The sequence below is a fragment of the Artemia franciscana genome, chromosome 5, assembly GCF_032884065.1.
Source record: "Artemia franciscana chromosome 5, ASM3288406v1, whole genome shotgun sequence".
Classification (NCBI taxonomy): Eukaryota; Metazoa; Arthropoda; class Branchiopoda; order Anostraca; family Artemiidae; genus Artemia; species Artemia franciscana.
In genome coordinates this window covers 24,646,828-24,665,397 of record NC_088867.1, presented here as the reverse complement: position 1 = coordinate 24,665,397, position 18,570 = coordinate 24,646,828, and the positions used below count along the sequence as shown (strand labels likewise).

At 36.1% G+C, this 18,570-nt stretch overlaps 1 protein-coding gene across 9 annotated transcripts in view; it reads right to left on the bottom strand.

The window, feature by feature from the left end:
• Positions 1–18,570, bottom strand: part of LOC136027144 (transmembrane protein 19-like) — a 78,510-nt gene that overhangs the window by 15,222 nt on the left and 44,718 nt on the right. For 6 of the 9 annotated variants that reach the window (XM_065704114.1, XM_065704117.1, XM_065704113.1 and 3 more), the window contains exons 3-4: positions 12,331–12,441; positions 3,673–3,810 (exon numbers count right to left, since the gene is read on the bottom strand). In XM_065704114.1, the coding sequence (XP_065560186.1) occupies positions 3,673–3,810; positions 12,331–12,441 (249 nt within the window). The remainder of the gene's footprint in view (positions 1–3,672; positions 3,811–12,330; positions 12,442–18,570) is intronic. The other 3 variants (XM_065704122.1, XM_065704120.1, XM_065704119.1) reach the window with 2 other exon arrangements.

Here is an 18,570-nt window from a genome sequence, read left to right as displayed (position 1 = left end):
ATAGCAAGATCAAAGCCTGAGCGCGCTGAGGGGGTGGAAGCAATCAGTACATCCTGCTTATTTCGAACTGTATATGGGTTAACTTCACTCACACGTTGAAACATGCCAGAAAAAACATGGAGATCTCTGTTGAAATACTGGAAAACCATTCAGCTTTAAAAGATGGATAGGATCATGTATGGTGGACTAGGAGACTTTTGCTGCTTTCAGCTGAAGATCACAGATGAACGAAAGTAAAGATAGCAAAATAAACATCGATCCAAATAGACTTTACTATAGATAGCGATAAATAAGAGAGAAGCATAAAAGACGGAGAATAGAAAAAGGAAAAATATGCAAAGATTTCCGTATGATTCCCCGTCTTCTTGAAACATTGAAGCTTATTATCTGAATATACTGCTTGAACGTTAGATTTTCATCCAGAAGAAGTACAAGAAATCGCACATATCGACCAGGTGGGTGGCATACAGAACCTCTTGAAGTGGGAAGCTCCACTACTGTAGGACAAACTCTTACATACACAGGAAATATTAAGCGGAAACGACTTATTTACATGCAGAGCTAAAAGATTACTGCCAACCAATGATAAATTTCCTCGGTCACTGCTTGTAACTTTAGTGTAAGGGATTGTTCATCTACAGCCGATGCACCGAACATACGCTCATCAGCGAATGCGATTATTTCTTTATACTTGTTGAATGCACCTATTGGTGCGATTTGAGAATAAGAGTTTTGACATAATCCGCTGCAGAGATTTGGCGTTGGGGTGGTAGAGCCAACATAAATATTGACGTAAAATCATCAATAAGGAATAGTGAAGGTCCAAGAATTGAGCCTTGAGGCACGCCATAAGCAACTGGAACTTGGTCGTCCAAAGCTTCAGCAGCGATAGATCGGCCAGTGAGGTATGAAGAAAACCATTACAATTGGTCCCCATGACCTCTGCGATGACGCAGCTTATCGATAAGGGCCTTGTGGATCAGAGTGTCGAAAGCTTTCCTCGCATCAAAGAAAATGGCTGCCGGTATGAGATTAGAATCCAATGACTGTCGCATGAATTGAAAAAGCCTATTGCACACACGTTCCGTTGAATATTGCAAGAAATCCAAATTACAATATATGGAAGAAGATATTTAGCGGCGAGATAACTCATTAACCGCTTCAGAATTAGTTTTTCAAATATTTCAGAAAAGACGGACAGGAGAGATTGGCTTGTAATACCCTGGATCCTCACGGTAACCTCCTTTGAAGAAATATCACTGGTGCCAACTTGAGTCGCTGGGGCAATGCTCCTAATTGGAATGACTTGGCAACAAAATGACACAGTGGCTTTAAAAGTGATGGAAGAATGAATTTGAAGACTTTAGCAGAAATTTGATCGAAATTGGCTAAGAATTCTTGAGGGATGAAATTATTTTCTCCAGTTTCTACTCTGTGACCAGCTCGAGAACCACTGATTTATAGCAATGAGGTCCAAGGAACTGCTTCCAAAAATTCACTTTAGAAGAAGGAGGTACACCTTCGCTAATTTTTTCCCTGCCTCAGAAAAAGAAGTTCCACATTAAAAAAGTCAAATGTGAGCATTTTTTATAATCAAAAGAAAATTAAACTTTTGATATTACATGCCATCGTAATTTTTTTTTTTTTTTTTTTTTTTTTTTTTTTTTTTTTTTTTTTTTTTTTTTTTTTTTTTTTTTTAGCACAGAAGGATATAAATACTTCACCACAGCTGTGAACCTGTTGTTACTTTCTGTTTTTGTTATTAAATAGATAAAAAAAGTTATTTTCATGTGACCAAGTTAAGCACAGATCACTAATAGATACCAAAATAGAGGCAAAGCTTGAATATTTGGCTAAACGTTAGGTACAACTAACATGCACAAATGCAATAAACATAAATACACTAACAAATCACATCCAAGTCAAATGAGACGGCTAGGAGTCAGTGGTGCCTAACGATCATGAAAAAAACAGACACAAACAAACCATCACACTAGCTATAAGGTGCCATTGTCTATACAGACCGATTATCTCCTTTATTTTCTAGTGAAACTGTTTATTATTGAGTAATACGTTCGGAAATTACAATCCCATACTAAATTTTGTCAATTTCCTGGTCCTAACAGCGAGACTTACAAAAAAAACTAATTGTTTGATACATATCCTATATCACTGCATAATTCTTGTATTAATCATTTTTTATCAATTTTAAAGAAAAATTTCTTTAATAATGTTCAAATTGAAACCTTTGGTACAATAAATTTGACCAAAAAATACTCAAATTAGAAGGCGCACTATGGATTTAAATGAAGTCTTCATTTCACCGTTCCGTTTATACATTCTTAATGTGACTTAATCGATTTTTATTTTATATTCATTTGACAGTAAAATTTGATAGTCGATTTCTCCTAGCAATTTCAATTTTCATTTCAAGGAAACTAGTTGAAATAGAATCTATTATTATATTTCTTAGACTGCTTTTGTTTATTCCAATTTGTAGAAAAATACATCGTCAAAACGGCAGAATGAGAAGGAGAAAGACTCGTCTAAGCGAAACATAATTTTACAGCTTTTTATAGCTTATATCAATGAAATTTTATGAAGTAATTTATATGAAAAGTGCCATTTGGCGAGTATACAAACAAAAAATATAATAGTGAAAGACAGGCACGTTCAAAGGATTAATTATTAGAGAAGGCCAAATTTACGAGGGAATAGGGGGAGAGATATTAAAAAGGCACAACATGTAAAAGTTTATATAGTAAACATAAGAGGTTATTGGGAAAATCTCGAGAGTTCTATTCCCTCCTGCGTGGAATTGTACATATTCGAAGCCAACCCCCCTCCCACTGCGCCCGTGTCTACTGACAAGAACAACTAAAGGGCTGTAGTACCAACTGAGTGTACTAAAATTCCTTTTATGACAGAGAAATCTCAAAACAATTTCTTTGGCAAATGGTAAAGTTGTAAACCAAGGTCGGAGGTACATTTTAAACTGCCGCGTCGTGCATTTCAGAGATTACTTAAAGTTTTTACTCTTTTCTTTTACTCTTTTACGCTTCACCGGTGGTGATTGTACATATACAATCATCACCGTTACAGACGCAATAGTTACAATCGTTACAGAAGTTGAGTGTTCTTTAAGGAAATGATAGAATCCAACGAAGGTTATGCAAGTACCCAGTGGTTTCGGTTCACATGCCCCCAAAATACCAAATAGCATTCTTGAAGCTTGCATTTAATTTATCGCTTTTGGATTATTTACCCAATTCACCCCCGACCCTTCGATAAACTTAAGTGTATATACCCGATAAGGCACATGCATGATGATTGTCATCGTGTAAAAAAGAGAAAGAATATAGTAAGTCTTACCTGGTGAAAAAGAATGACAAAATTCAAAAATATCCCTAAATATCTAGAACCAAATAAACACCGATTTATATACAAAAGCATATAAAGAATGCATTAATTGCATTGTCATGCAATTAACACAGCTTGGTTAACTACTAAGAACTTATAAAATCGTGATTTTTAAAATTTTAAAATCGTAATACAGTTAAATCACAGAGTTGACACATCACAGTTACAAGTTATTGACCATGAGAGGTACCAAAACCCGCCAGCTGAAGTAAATAATCAAGAGTGGAAACACAATTGATTAGTAAGACTTACCTTCAATAAATTCATGTTCAATGGTCTTCTTTTTTTCGGCCCGAAATTTTGTAGCCTTGGAGGAAGTAACAAAGAAAACAAAGAGGCTTGTAAAAAAAGAATAGTTCGTGAAAGTTAATATGAAACCAACGGTAACACCTAAAAGAAAAGTAGTTCAATATGCCGTTTGTTTCTGTTGTTGTGAAATCCTTTGTTTAAATAGAATATACGGCATAATAAATTATCCACGCGAGCAGCAGAGCTTGTCCATGGATTAGGGAACACTTAAGGAAGCATGAAATTAGGTGACATAGAATTTGTTTACTCAGGAAGGAAGGATGGGGTACATAGACAGGGAGTAGGGCTCATGATGAATAAGGAAGCTGCTAAGTCTTGTTTAGGCTGGGAAGGTATTAATAATAGAATACTAATTGCTCATTTTATGACTAAAAAGTTTAGGGTATCAGTTATAGTAGTATATGCCCCCATTGAACCAACTGATGGAGATACTAGTGACTCAGATGAGTTTACTTACAGTTACAGGAGCAAATAGACAGGGTACCAGGTAGAAATATGGTGTTTTTGCTAGGAGATTTTAATGCCCAGGTTGGTAGAAATAGGGATAGATGGTATCCTAGCCTAGGTAATTTTGGTGTAGGAAAAGAAAACAGTAATGGCTATAGGCTTTTGCAATTTTGTAGGTATAACAACCTAGTTATAACCAATACGGTGTTTGGTCACAAAATGGCCCATAAGTTGACATGGTATTCACGTGATGGTAAGACAGCAAACCTTATTGATTATGTTATTGTAAACAGAAGACTAGCAGGATCAATACAAGATACTAGGGTGTATAGGAGTGCCGTTATTGATGTTAAAAGTAAAAATCACCATCTAGTAGTGTCTAAGGTTAATTTAAAGCTGAAATTTCGGAAGAGTAACTCCCTCCCGGAAAGTTATGATGTTGGTAGACTTCAGGATGAAAATTTGAGAAAAAAATTCCAGGAACAGTTGAGTACTAAACTTGAGGGTTTAAAATTTGACAATGTGGAAGATGGATGGAATAATTTCAGAAAAACAATTTGTGAAGTTGCTGATGGTGTCCTAGGGAAGAGTGCTAAGACAGCAACTAGGAATATTAGTGAAAAAGCTTTAGGTTTAATAGAGAGTAGAAGGGGTTTGTATAAGAATTATCTGAGCGATAGGTCGTATAAAAACAAAAGGAATGTAAAGAAAGTGGAGAAAGCATTAAAATATGAACTAAGGAGATGTGAAATGGAGGCGATGGATAAAATTGCTGAGGATCTGGAAGATGCGGCTAGACGACATAATAGTAAAATATTATACTGGCATGTTAATAAATTGAAAGGGAGTAGCCGATCCGGACTAGTCCCAGTTAAAGATAGAAATGGGGCCACAATTAGTGATAAGGAAAAAGTTAAAGAAAGATGGGTGGAACATTTTGAGAATGTGCTAAACCGAGATACAGTTGCAGGAAAAGATATAGATGAAAATGAAAAAGTTTGTGATACCTTGGATGTGAAGGAAGATTTGTTTAGTGAGGAAGAATTAGCGACAGTACTAGAAGGATTAAAAAATAATAAGGCCCCAGGTGCTGATAGTATGATTAATGAGTTCCTTAAATATGGTGGCTCTGAGGTTAGGAATAAGCTACTGAAGATTATGAACATGATTTTTGAAAAAGGGGAAGTACCCAATGATTTTAGGAAAACCTTAATTAAACCACTGTATAAGAAAGGTGACAAGAGTGAATGTCGGAATTATCGAGGCATTAGTCTGGTCTCTGTAGGTAGCAAATTACTGAGTAATATGATACTTTTTAGACTGAGACATGCTGTAGACAAAGTTTTAAGGGAAGAACAATACGGTTTTAGAAAAGGTAGAGGATGTGTCGACCATGTTTTCACTCTTAGGTTAATAATTGAGAAGTCCCTTCGTTGTCAAACACCTTTGGTCCTTAGTTTTATCGATTATGAGCAAGCTTTCGATTCTGTTGATAGAACAGCGTTAACAAAGGTCTTATCGTTATATGGTATACCAGAAAAATACATTAAAGTGATTTGCGCTATGTACGAGAATAATACTGCTGCGGTTAAGGTAGGAAATGAGGTTAGCAACTGGTTTTGTATTAAATCAGGAGTTAAGCAGGGTTGTGTTCTATCCCCCTTTATATGGATCATTTTGATGGACTTCGTCTTAAGGAGCACAGGAAAGGCAATTGGAGACCATGGAATCAAATGGGGAGGAAGAACGCTCCTGGACTTAGATTATGCTGATGATTTAAGCATATTAGATGAAAGTGTGAGCAAAATGAATGAATTTTTAGAGGTTTTACGAGTTCAGGGTGCTAAAATAGGCTTGAAAATTAATGTTAAGAAGACTAGTCACTAAGGTTAGGAATAAGTGAAGATGAACAGGTGACCTTAGGTAACGAAAAGATTGATCAGGTTGGGAGCTTCAGTTACCTTGGTAGTATTATTAGTAAAGATGGTGGGAGCAGTGAAGATGTTAAAAGTAGAATAGCTAAAGCTCAGGGTGTTTTTTCACAGTTAAAAAAAGTTTGGAAGAATAGAAAGATAAGCCTACAAACCAAGATTAGAATATTGGAAGCTACAGTGATGACAGTGGTCAAATATGGCTCTGAAGCATGGACACTCCGAAAAGCAGATGAAAATTTACTAGATGTTTTCCAGATAAATTGCCTACGGATTGTTCTGGGTACCCGGCTGACTGACCGGATTTCAAACAGTAGGTTGTACGAAAAGTGTGGTTCAATCCCGCTTTCTGGGGCTATAATGAAAGAAAGGTTGAGATGGCTAGGCCACGTTCTACGGATGAAGGATGACAGATTACCGAAGATTGTCCTTTTTGGCCAACCGTCTGGGGCTACACGGAAAGCAGGTCGTCCTTGTCTGGGTTGGGAGGATGTCATAAATAAGGATTTAAAGGAAATGGGAACTTCCTGGGAGGCTGTAAAGAGGGAGGCTTTAAATAGATTAGGTTGGAGGAGGAGCGTGCGTAGCTGTGTTGGCCTCAGGCGGCTTGGTGCTGCAGTGAGTTATTAGTAGTAGTAGTATATATATATATATATATATATATATATATATATATATATATATATATATATATATATATATATATATATATATATATTTATATATATATATACATATATATATATATATATATATATATATATATATATATATATATATATATATATATATATATATAAAGTGTATTACGCAAGGCATTTAGAGTGAAAGTGTTGAATGTTTTCGAATAGCGATAAAAGCATTAACAAAGAGACAAATCTCTTTGATAATGCTGATAAAAAACAAGAGCTAAGAACTCATATGGCACTTGTGACGAGGCGAGAAGAGCTAAGAGCAGACAGATCATATGGTATGAGCTCTAACAAAATTCTATGAATCAATAGATTGATTTAAAAAGGAAAATAAGAGGCTTAATGCCGGTCAGGATTTAAAATAAGAGCTCTGAGTCACGATCTCCTTCTAAATATCAAAATTCATTAAGATCCGATCACCCACTCGTAAGTTATAAATACCTATTTTTTTCTAATTTATCCTCTCCTTTTAGCCACCCCAGATGGTCGAATCTGGGAAAACGACTTTATCAAGTCAAATTGTGCAGCTCCCTCACACGCCTACCAATTTTCATCGTCCTAGCACATCCAGAAGCACCAAACTCACCAAATCATTGAACCCCTCCCCCAACTCCTCCAAAGAGAGCGTATCCAGTACGATTCTGTCAATCACGTATGAAGGCCATTTGTTTATTCTATCCACCAAGCTTCATCCCGATTCCTCCACTCCGTGTTTTTCGAAGATTTTCCCCTCCAACTCCCCCCAATGTAAAAAGATCTGCTCGAGATTTGAAATAAGAGCTCTGAGACATGAATTCCTTCTAAAAATCAAATTTCATTAAGATCCGATCATCTATTCGTAAGATAAAAATACCCCAATTTTCACGTTTTCCAAGAATTCCAGTTTCCCCCTCCAACTCCCCCCAATGTCACAGGATCTGGTCGGAATTTAAAATTATAACTTTAAAGCACAAGATCCTTCTATATATCAAATTTCATTTAGATCTGGTCACCCTTTCGTAAGTTACAAATACCTCAATTTTCAAAATTACCCCCCCCCCTCCCCAATTCCACCAAAGAGAGCAGATCCGGTCCGGTTATGTCAGTCACGTATCTTAGACAGGTCTCTATTCTTCCCATCCAGTTTCATCCTGATCTCACCGCTTTAAGTATTTTCTAAGATTTCCGGTCCCCCCAACTGCCCCCCCCCCCAATTACGCTTGATCCGGTTGAGATTTAAAATAAGAGATCTGAGTTATGAGGTCCTTCTAAATATAAAGTTTCATGAAGATCCGATCACTCCTTCGTAAGTTAAAAATACGTAGTTTTTTCTTACTTTTCAGAATTAACCCCCCCCCCCAATGGAGCGGATCCGTTCCAATTATATAAATCACGTATGTAAGACTTCTGCTTATTTTTCCCATCAAGTTTCATCCCGATCCCTCCAATCTAAGCGTTTTCCATAATTTTAGGTTCCCCCCCAAACTTCCCCCAATGCCACCAGATCCGGTCAGGATTTAAAATAAGAGCTTTGAGACACGATATCCTTCTAAATATCAAATTTCATTGAGATCCGATCACCTGTTCGTAAGTTAAAAATACCTAATTTTTTCTAATTTTTCAGAATTAACCCCTCCCCCAACTACCCCAAAGAAAACGGATCTGTTCCGGTTATGTAAATCATGTATCTAGGACTTATGCTTATTTTTCCCACCAAGTTTCATCCCGATCCCTCCACTCTAAGTGTTTTCCAAGTTTTAGGTTTCCCCCTCCCAACTCCCCCCCCAATGTCACCAGATCCGGTGGGGATTTAAAATAAGAGCTCTGAGACACGATATCCTTCTCATATCAAATTTCATTGAGATCCGATCACCCGTTCGTAAGTTAAAAATGCCTCAGTTTTTCTAATTTTTCAGAAATAACCCCCCAACTACCCCAAAGAGAGCGGATCCGTTCCGTTTATGTAAATCATGTATCTAGGACTTGTGTTTATTTTTCCCGCCAAGTTTCATCCCGATCCCTCCACTCTAAGTGTTTTCCAAGTTTTATGTTTCTCCCTCCCAAATCCCGCCCCAATCTCACCAGATCCGGTCGGGATTTAAAATAAGAGCTCTAAGACACGATATCCTTCTTAACATCAAATTTCATTGAGATCCGATCACCCGTTCGTAAGTTAAAAAATACCTCGTTTTTTCTAATTTTTCAGAATTACCCCTCTCCCCCAACTACCCCAAAGAGAGCGGATCCGTTCCGATTATGTCAGTCATGTATCTGGGACTTGTGCTTATCTTTCCAATCAAGTTTCATCCCGATCCCTCCACTCTAAGTGTTTACCAAGATTTTAGGTTTACCGCTCCAGCTCCCCCCAATGTCATCAGATCCGGTCGGGATTTAAAATAAAAGCTCTGAGACACAATATCATTCCAAACATCAAATTTCATTAAGATCCCATCACCCGCTCATAAGTTAAAAATACTTCATATTTTCTATTTTTTCCGAATTACCCCCCCCCCCCAGATGGTCAAATCGGGAAAACGACTATTTCTAATTTAATCTAGTCCGGTTCCTGATACGCTTGCCAAATTTCATCGTCCTAGCTTACCTGGAAGTGCCTAAAGTAGCAAAGCCGGGACCGACAGACAGACGGACAGACCGAGAGACCGACAGAATTTGCGATTGCTATATGTCACTTGGTTAATACCAAGTGCCATAAAAAATATTCATCATAAAACTGAACCTACTTTTGCTCCTGAAACATCAAACTTTATAATATTTGGAACAAATTAGATAAATTATCATTTAGCTGACAGAGATGGTCAAGCAAAAAACTGGTAATATTTTTTGGTAAATATGATAATATCGTAATTAGTAGGTGTAAAAAAAATTAATTCAAAAACTTCAAAATTAAGAACGTCAAGAACGATGTTCAAATTTGCTTCGTATTCAAATTGTAACACATACAATTAAAAACAGCCACCACTCCCTAAATAGATATGAAACAACATATTTGTAAGCGACAAATAAGGGGATCTTGAATGCATCCCGAGGGGTGAGGGCAACAGCAATACAGACATTCCATTTAAAATAGAGGCTTCATAGATACATTTTAATAGGAGGGTGGAAAATTATACTTTATTGGAGTTAGGGTGATGCGACAATTTTAGTCAATTAAATTACAGAGAACAGGGGCCCGACACGCCTTTACTCCTCTTCACCCCATTCCCAACTTCAAACATACGGATATTGCCACACTTTTTTTGATTTGTGATTATTCAGAAACCATTTACGAACTGTTCTTGAGCGATCAGATGGCTGTCCCATATTAAGATATACTAAAAATATTTTTATGGAATTTTTTATTATCCTTAGAGTTTCCATTCAAGATTTTTGAAGTTATATATATATATAAGTATAGGGCTAAAATTACGATTTTGCCTGCACTTATTCACAAAGACGTTCTTTGACTTTGACCCAGCGAAATCCGGTTGGAAGCGATATCGTGGCCGAGCGAAGAAACAATGGTCTGACAGCCTGTCGCGCGTTCCTGGCAATGGAAAACATCGGACCGAGAGAAGAGCAGACGCTTGCCATGGACCGAAGTGAATGGATGAGGCAGACGTCACTCTCTATGCCGAGCAGAGCCAGGAAACTTAAATCAAGTAAGTCACGCCCTCGATAAATGCCCAAATGCTAATTGCTCATTTTGCAACAAAGGCTTCAGTTGAAAAAAGAATTCGACAAATGTTTTGGTCAACAAGATTACATGGCCTCTCCAATTTCTAAAGTATATTGATATGTCACTCCATGCGAGTCACGAATTTTGAGAGATCAATTGGGCAGAGGTCTTGATCACATGACTGACCAAATAAAACACGATAAGGAAATATTTAAGATACTATGGCTGATTCCCATCAACTTCGGGTTTTAAGAATATTTCCACTTATTAATACATGGATCAAAGGGCCATGGGACTCAAGCCCAATATATCCCCGCCCCAACTTCTAAATACGTAGAAGCTCTATCTCTTTTGGCTCTGTACAAACCAAAATATTGCAGAAACATATTTTCCACATGGCGTTTGATCATAAGCCAGAATCGAAATATTTTTTGTTTTAAAAACATAGGATGTCACATAAACAGAGACTTTCTCCAGATATTAGTAGAGAGGGGGGGGGACTAAACTTCAGCTATAGCGAACGCGGAATTAAAAGGTGTGTTCACTTTTTTTGCTATTTGATTCCTATATTGCAAGATAAATTTACCATCTTTATGCATACACGTTAGTAGTAAAATGTTTGAAACTCAAAACTGTATGAAAAGGAAACTCGCATTTCACCTAGTCAGTAATGGGTTCATTAATGGTAAGGCGGCCAAAATAAACCTCCCAGGCACGGGCAAGTTGAATCTTGCCCTAACACCACCAGCCCTAGGAACGACCCTAATTCAGTGCAAACCCTTCATAATTGCTCAAGATCAGTGAAAAAAAAAAATGCGACTAGGAAAGTTAAGCTCTGAAAAAATTGCTTTTTGTTGATTTTCAGCATTTCTTTTTCGTAACTGCAATTTGGATGAAAGTTACCATATTTCACTAGATATTTTTTTTCAGAAACAAAATTTTTCTTGCAAGACAGTTTCTTTGAAAATGTTTCTTTTAAATTTCAGTTATATCCGGTCTTGGGTCGCTTTCTAGTAGATTGAGATTATAGTCTTTACTGCAGTCATGTTGGAGGATTGTTAACCTCCAATCGAGGGATTTCAACGAGGCGATTTGATGGGATACTTCTTACGTTTATTAGCTTTCTCTACTCCGGAAATGACAATATAAAAGTTCCATTTGTGGAGTCAAATGACAGTTTAATCTAATGCTAGCAAGACGACTATCAGCAGTAACCATTGAAAAGTAGAATTTCCTTGTTTTTCAAGATGAGGAATTGTAAACTCCATTTGCAGGTTTCCGACACTGACGATTTCAATGGTGTACTTGGAAATATATGAGAGGGGTCTCTGGTTCTCTTTTTAAATTCTAAAAAGACAAAATTGTAGTTCTAAATAACAGTTCAGTTGAACTTGTACGAAAACTACAATTTAGAAATTAGCACTAGTTAGGAAATATTTGACAGCAGACGGTTTCTTTAAAAGCCTGTTTTACAAACTTTTGTTAGTATGGGCTGTAGTATGTTCTCTTTATTAGATTGCAGCTACTACAGAAACCATGATATTTTGTTCCCTCCAGTCATTGCAGTTGGTAATCTAAACCTCTAATCTGATTTTATAAAAGTTTAATAATTATTATAAAATTTATTATTATACATGTTACCCAATGATGGAATCTCTCTATTTCAGCAGTGACTTCTATGTTTTTAAACATTAATTTTACTTTTAAAAAATTCAACTTTACTTCAAACTTATTGTGCCCTGCCCTGTGAGAGGTATAACCGAGTTCAAATTGGTCAAAATTCCAACTTTGTTCTCCACCTTCCACAATCTCCTTCATTAATATGGCCTTGGAAGATAAATTCAAATCTCAGAAAAATGCAGAAAAAAGAAACTACCTGCAAGGGCTCCAGATAAGTCAAGGCTTCTTTTTCGAAGTCCCTCTACAGCAACAAATATTGGCACTGCTAACGAAAAGAGATATCTTCCAGGAGTCACACTATCAAACGCTTTGGAGGAGAAAAAACAAGAAAAAATAAGAGAGTTCATTGACCATTCAGCATAGGCCAAAGAGAAAAATACACATAAACTAATTAGTTGGACATGATATCGAAACAAAAAACAAACAGACCACATAGGTGATGTTACCAGATGATACTATCTGATATCATCTTAGAAGAAATGAATTAGAGAAAAAAGATCTTACTTTCTCTCTTTACCTTTCCCAGTATGCAGTCTTATACCTTTAAAAAAATGCTTAATTTTGCAACATTCAGAATTTTTTTTTTGCTCAATAAAAAACATTGACAAATTGGACTTGACATTTCATGTCAAAGTCCATTTTTATTTTTACAGACGTATCCAATTCTTTTACCCCTCTAATGAAACAGATTTCTAAAACCATTGCATAAACGTTCTTGATATCGATTCTCTTGGTATGAACTTAAGCACAATTTATGATTCTGAGAAGAAACAATCACAAGTTTCCTTTTGGTTCAAGCTTCATATTGTTACAACTGAGTTTTAAAAAAAATGAATTATGCAATTATCAAATTCATTTTTAAGGGATAAGGGTGATAATGCCTCAAAAACGCATTTGGAGAAAAATTCCGCACCTTTCTTATTGTAGCTCTCTGCATTTCTTTTCTTTTTTGTAGGAAAGACAGTTTCAGCTACGTACACCCCAAATACTCGTCAGACGTATCACCACTCTACTGTAGTTTCCCGTCCACCACTTAGGAGCTTTAATGAGCAAATACAGTCGATTCTTTTTTCCATTATTTAAAATGACATACGACTTAAAAATGCTTCATTAAGTTAAAAAGGTTTTGTATTAACAGATAAAAAATAGAAGTTTAAAGCTGTACTCCATCTAAATTAATGCTGGCATAAGATATCAAATTTCATCCTCAGGCATTATAGTGCTGAACTAGCGGGCCCCTGTCATCACTTGTCTGGCTCTGTTTTTGTTCCGAACCCTTCTCCAGGATGGGGAAGTCTGCGCACACTTTACTGACTTAAAAGAGGTTTATATTAACAGGTGAATATGGTGGATTAAATCCATATCTTTATTTATCTTAATCCGGTAATAACATACTAAATTTCATCTTCAGGCATTGTAGAGCTGAACTAGCTGGCCTTCTGATATCACTCTTCCAGCTCTGTTTTTCCTCCAAAACCTCTCCAAGGATGGGGAAGTCCTCCCACGCTATCTCTGTTCCTAAGTAAGATAGCGACCTTGCCAATATTGGCTCAAAGATGCCAATAACCCATCTCTTTTGTATTAATAAGTTGTATGTGTGTATTTTCAACAAGATTCTTTACGCATAACTGGAGCGAATAGCCTTATTACTGATAGGCTAAATGGACTCCACTGGAGACAGCGGGCACAAGACCATCTTAATGCCTAGCATCAGGAGTGAATGATTTGCAGGTCCAGAAACACGATGCAAGGCAGCTCTGTTTTAATACCAACAGACTTCGACAGAGTTTGGCATAAAGTCGTGTTGAAAAAATTCCCAGCATATGAAGTTTGTGGTTATCTGATTTGGAATCTTGAGTTTCTTTTATGAGGTCACACTCTTATGTAGTCCTCGATAGGTTAAGTTCCAGTGAGTATCTAGTAAAGGCTGGGGTTTTCCAGGGTAGTATCCTGGAATCCCAACTTTTCCTGGTGTGTATCAACAACAAATGGGACAATATCATCAGTCCTCAATACCATTTTTTGACGCTATTATGGCCCATGCAGCTATCAATAGGCATAATAGCCCCGTACAAGCTTCCCTGTCAGACCTCCTAGGGATAAAAAAAAAAGCGTCTAATGTCTACATTGTCAACTTGAAAACATTCAAAAACACAAGAGAGACATAATACCCTAGTCAAAAGTCTCGCGTCAACACTCCAAACTTATATTCAACAGCTCATACCTTTTTTTGTAGCGCACATTTGATCGGTTCCCGTCCCCTACGCGGGAAACCTGGGTGACATTTTACGTCCTAAGAGCCTTGTTACCATCCAGCAACATGATTCCTCTGTACAAGTCATACATTGGGCTTATTGCCGAATACAGATACCTATTTTTTCCAGAGGTTCCCAGAACACCACTGGCACCACCCCAGAGGATTCAAAATGGGTCCTCGAAAGAGAATTATAGCAATGATAGGATAACTTTTGTGACCCTAAAGTGAGAGAACTGATATAGTGTCGATAGATGTTTTACACAAGTACATCCACCATTCAACTTTCATCTAGCTGTCTCTACTTACACAGTCACTTGCCAAACCATTACGACAAACACGCACAAGGAAGTTCAAAAGACACAGTTCAAAACAAAAACACCTAGGTGAAGGTCATGCCTTGAAGTTGCAGCCGCCTGACACCATAAAAAATTTCATAAAAGGGAAAAAACAACAACAATGACAAAACTGTAATTACTTTCAGTAACAGTACCTGTAAGGGTTTACACCTAACATTTCACAGTTTCCTGTAATATAGCATATAGGCTATTCGCTAAAATCTATCCATTCCTTCCACCTTTGCATAGGCATTATTTTTGCACATATTTTTCTTCTTATTCTTCTTCTTTTTATTAAATTTGCATCAAACTTAGGTTTAAAACTTTAAAACTATGTTGCACTTAAAATGAATAACATAAAATTTGTCTATAAGAAAAGAAAGTATGGATCTAACGTCCTGCCTCAATTTCACTGTACAATAAAAAAAAACCTATCACATGCAACAAGGAATTAATTAGTGCTAAATAAATAAAATTTAAGCTTTAGTTTTTTAGAAATGCAACATGGCTTCTCGAAGCATTTTTCTGCTTAGATAGATCCGTTAAGAAATTAAACCCCCTACCTTGCTTACCTTACAAAAAAAATGTGGGCTTATTAATAAACTTGTTTTTGTATTCTGACTCCAACCCCTACGCACCAAGCTTCAGAGGCAGTAAAATATATAAAGGCTAAAGGGGAAAAGTTGTTATCAACTAAAATTTCGATGCCCACTGCAAAATAGTTTTGAAAATAGAGTTTTGAAAATAGCTGCGTTAAAGTGGAAACTCTAAAACGTGATCACCTGAACTTCTACACCTACAAGCAATAAGTTCTATTTTATGCCCTTAAATACTTCTACTGTGACGTGAAAATGGATTTTATTTTAAATTAAAATTTACAGAGAGAATTCTTCCTAGTATACATCATAATCTTAACGTTAGTTACTACCAAAAATTTAGAAAAACTTGCATTAAAAACAGTAAATATTAGTAGACTAAAAAACCAAGAACACAGAAATTAAGAATAGACTTACCATCCCTACTCGTGACAACTACTATAATTCACATTACTATCAATTGTCAAATTTTTTCTTTCACATTTTGTTTCTATTACAATAGACCCATTGTACTCATGCAGCATTAATAAGCTGTATTTAATAGTTCATCAAGTTTTCATCAAACCTCTACTCAGTTCTTTATGGCCCTTGAAAATATAGACTTTATTTAACTTTTTCAACAAAGTTGATGAGAAGCACAAGCAATATTTTTAAATGTGATATGCATGACATTTTGATGTTAGAAATTCAGTTTTTTTTTTGTTTTTTTTTTGTCAAACATAAATCAACCGTATTGGAATTAGCCTCTGAAAGTAGATAAATTCTTTTCCCACATCCTTTGAGCTACTAATACGTAAAAAAAATGTTTGCTACCGGGTATCTCCATTAAGTTAGTATGTGGCTTGTTAGTAACTTTACATGACCAATTTCAGTTTGGCAAAGCTATAAGGACAAAACGATCAAGACTTTTTTGGCTCAACATCTTGTTCTAGAGACATGGTCTACTTTTTACCCGCGCATCTTAAGCCTTATCGTGCTTTCGCCAGAAGAAAAAAAGACCATGCAAAGCAGCGGAGTCAATTTCTGTTTTGAGAGGGAAGGCCCCGGTCTCATTCCAAGGAACATGCCTCGTCCATATTTTAATTATACGCCTAGGCACCCATATGGAAAAAGTTCCAAAGCTACCAATAGCAGAATTCGACAGTATTTCAAAAGCTGCCAAATCTGCCAACAAACTTTAAAATCTTCCGACACGTTTCACTAGGCCATGAAAACTACTAAGTAGCATTACTACTATGCTACCACCCTTTTTCGACGGCGGCGCCTAGGAATTATCCTGTACTATTTCCTGTTTGATGTTGTCCAACGGCGTTATCTTAGTGCGAGGAAGAGCTTAAAACAACTTAAATATGAATTTATGTTAGGAGATGGATATTTTTTGGTAAAAATACACATCGTACATAAAATATAAAAATTATAGGACTAATATCGAGTTCACATTAGTAGGCACAAGTGGCATCCTGTGGGTTATGTAACATTAGAATAATTTGAGTGTTTCTTATCTTCTTTTAGGCTGGAATGGACTGCCAATTTGAATAATTAAAAGAACTTATTGAGAAGAGAAACGAGGCGAGTCTCCTTCATAAGATTGCTAGTGTCTTTGCTTTTGTTTTGTTTCAACAAATCAGTTGAAGCAAACCTTGCTTCAACTGATTTGTGAATAACATCCAACACAACATCCTTAGAGATTACATGGTGAATTTACTTTTGAACCTTTTTTGTCAAGAATTTTTTACAGCTTTCTCGCTTATAGAAAGCAAAACTAAGTTTAAGGGAGAATTTCCCGATTATATTTGATGTGCCACAAGACATTCGTCTATTTTGTCCAACTTCGTCCCTTGTTATGGTAGCCATAGTTGCAGCAGGATATCAAGATCGGTGGAAATATGTCAAAGATGAAAGATCCCTAGCAAAGCAGGGGACAAAATTAACAACATTTGCGAGAAAACTAATACACTGGTTGGTAGTTAATATGGACAAGTTTGTTGTATTATGCTTATCTATTTTAAATGGACAGTTTTCAGCCTACCTCTTCTGGCGTCTAAAAGAATTTATTAAATAAAGCTACTAGAAATTCATATGACTTCTTTCCTTTGACAGGAAAAAATAAATCAATTGAATGATAAAAAGAGAAAATTTGGAACTTTTGTCATTGAAAGAGAGAAGTCTGTTGCGTCATTAGCGCTTTACTGAAAAACAAAAATATTTAATTTTCCTCTTCAAATCACAACCTTGAAAAATAAAATAATACTGTTAAATAAAATGTTGAATTGCTGAGATTTGCAGAGATTAACATAATTATATATTAAACATTAAGAAAATAATCTCCTGTCAGTATACTACAAAATTTATTCGTAGTAACTTATCCTCATTTTTAGTTTGACTTTAATTTTTGGTTTAATTTCTACTGGTTTTAAGATTTAGTCATTCATCTATATCAGTATCTACTATCTCTATGTTTGATTTTTTATTTTAATTTATGTTGATTTTGGGTCTCATTTATTCTTTGATAACACTGGTCTTTTCAAATTTGAATTATCACAGGACTTCATTTTTGCTCGTATAAGTTTTGATTTGGCTCTACACTTTTCACTGAAAATATTCATTAATGGTAATAAGACTGATTTGCATTTAATGTCGCCAGGAACTGATACATCGAATGGATTAGACACAATGCGCTTGGTCACTGAAATCTATTTCCATCCCAGTTCGTTTTGAAGGAAACTGGCACTATGATTCTAAAAGTCGTCCTTATCGTAGTGATTGGTATGCTTACACAAACCAAGTACTTCGTTTTTACTCGATCTTTCGTTTAAGCTGACAACAAGTCCATCAAACTCTTGCTATTTGGAATGCCGACACTACAAATCCTAAGATTCAACCAGGTCGCCTTGAGGGTGCAGTGAGAACCCTCAGTCTAATAAAATTGAAATAGCAGCTCCATTTGAAGCTAGGTTAAGTGGGTTTGGTTCAATATACATTGATAATTATGAAGTATTCTTCTCTAAAAAATAGGGCAGATGGGAAGCAAGCGTTGCCTTGGACATTAGTAATCAAGCAAAGAAGGCGATGCTTCAGGTTGTATCTGAGAAAAAAAATATGCTTAAGGCTTGATTTGCAAGGTTTAAATCTACACTGACAGTTATTGCTGTTAATACTCCCACAAATGAGTCTGACGATATTTTTAAAATGATTTCTACTAATATATGATTGATCTAGCCAATACATTACCTAAGCATCATGTTCTA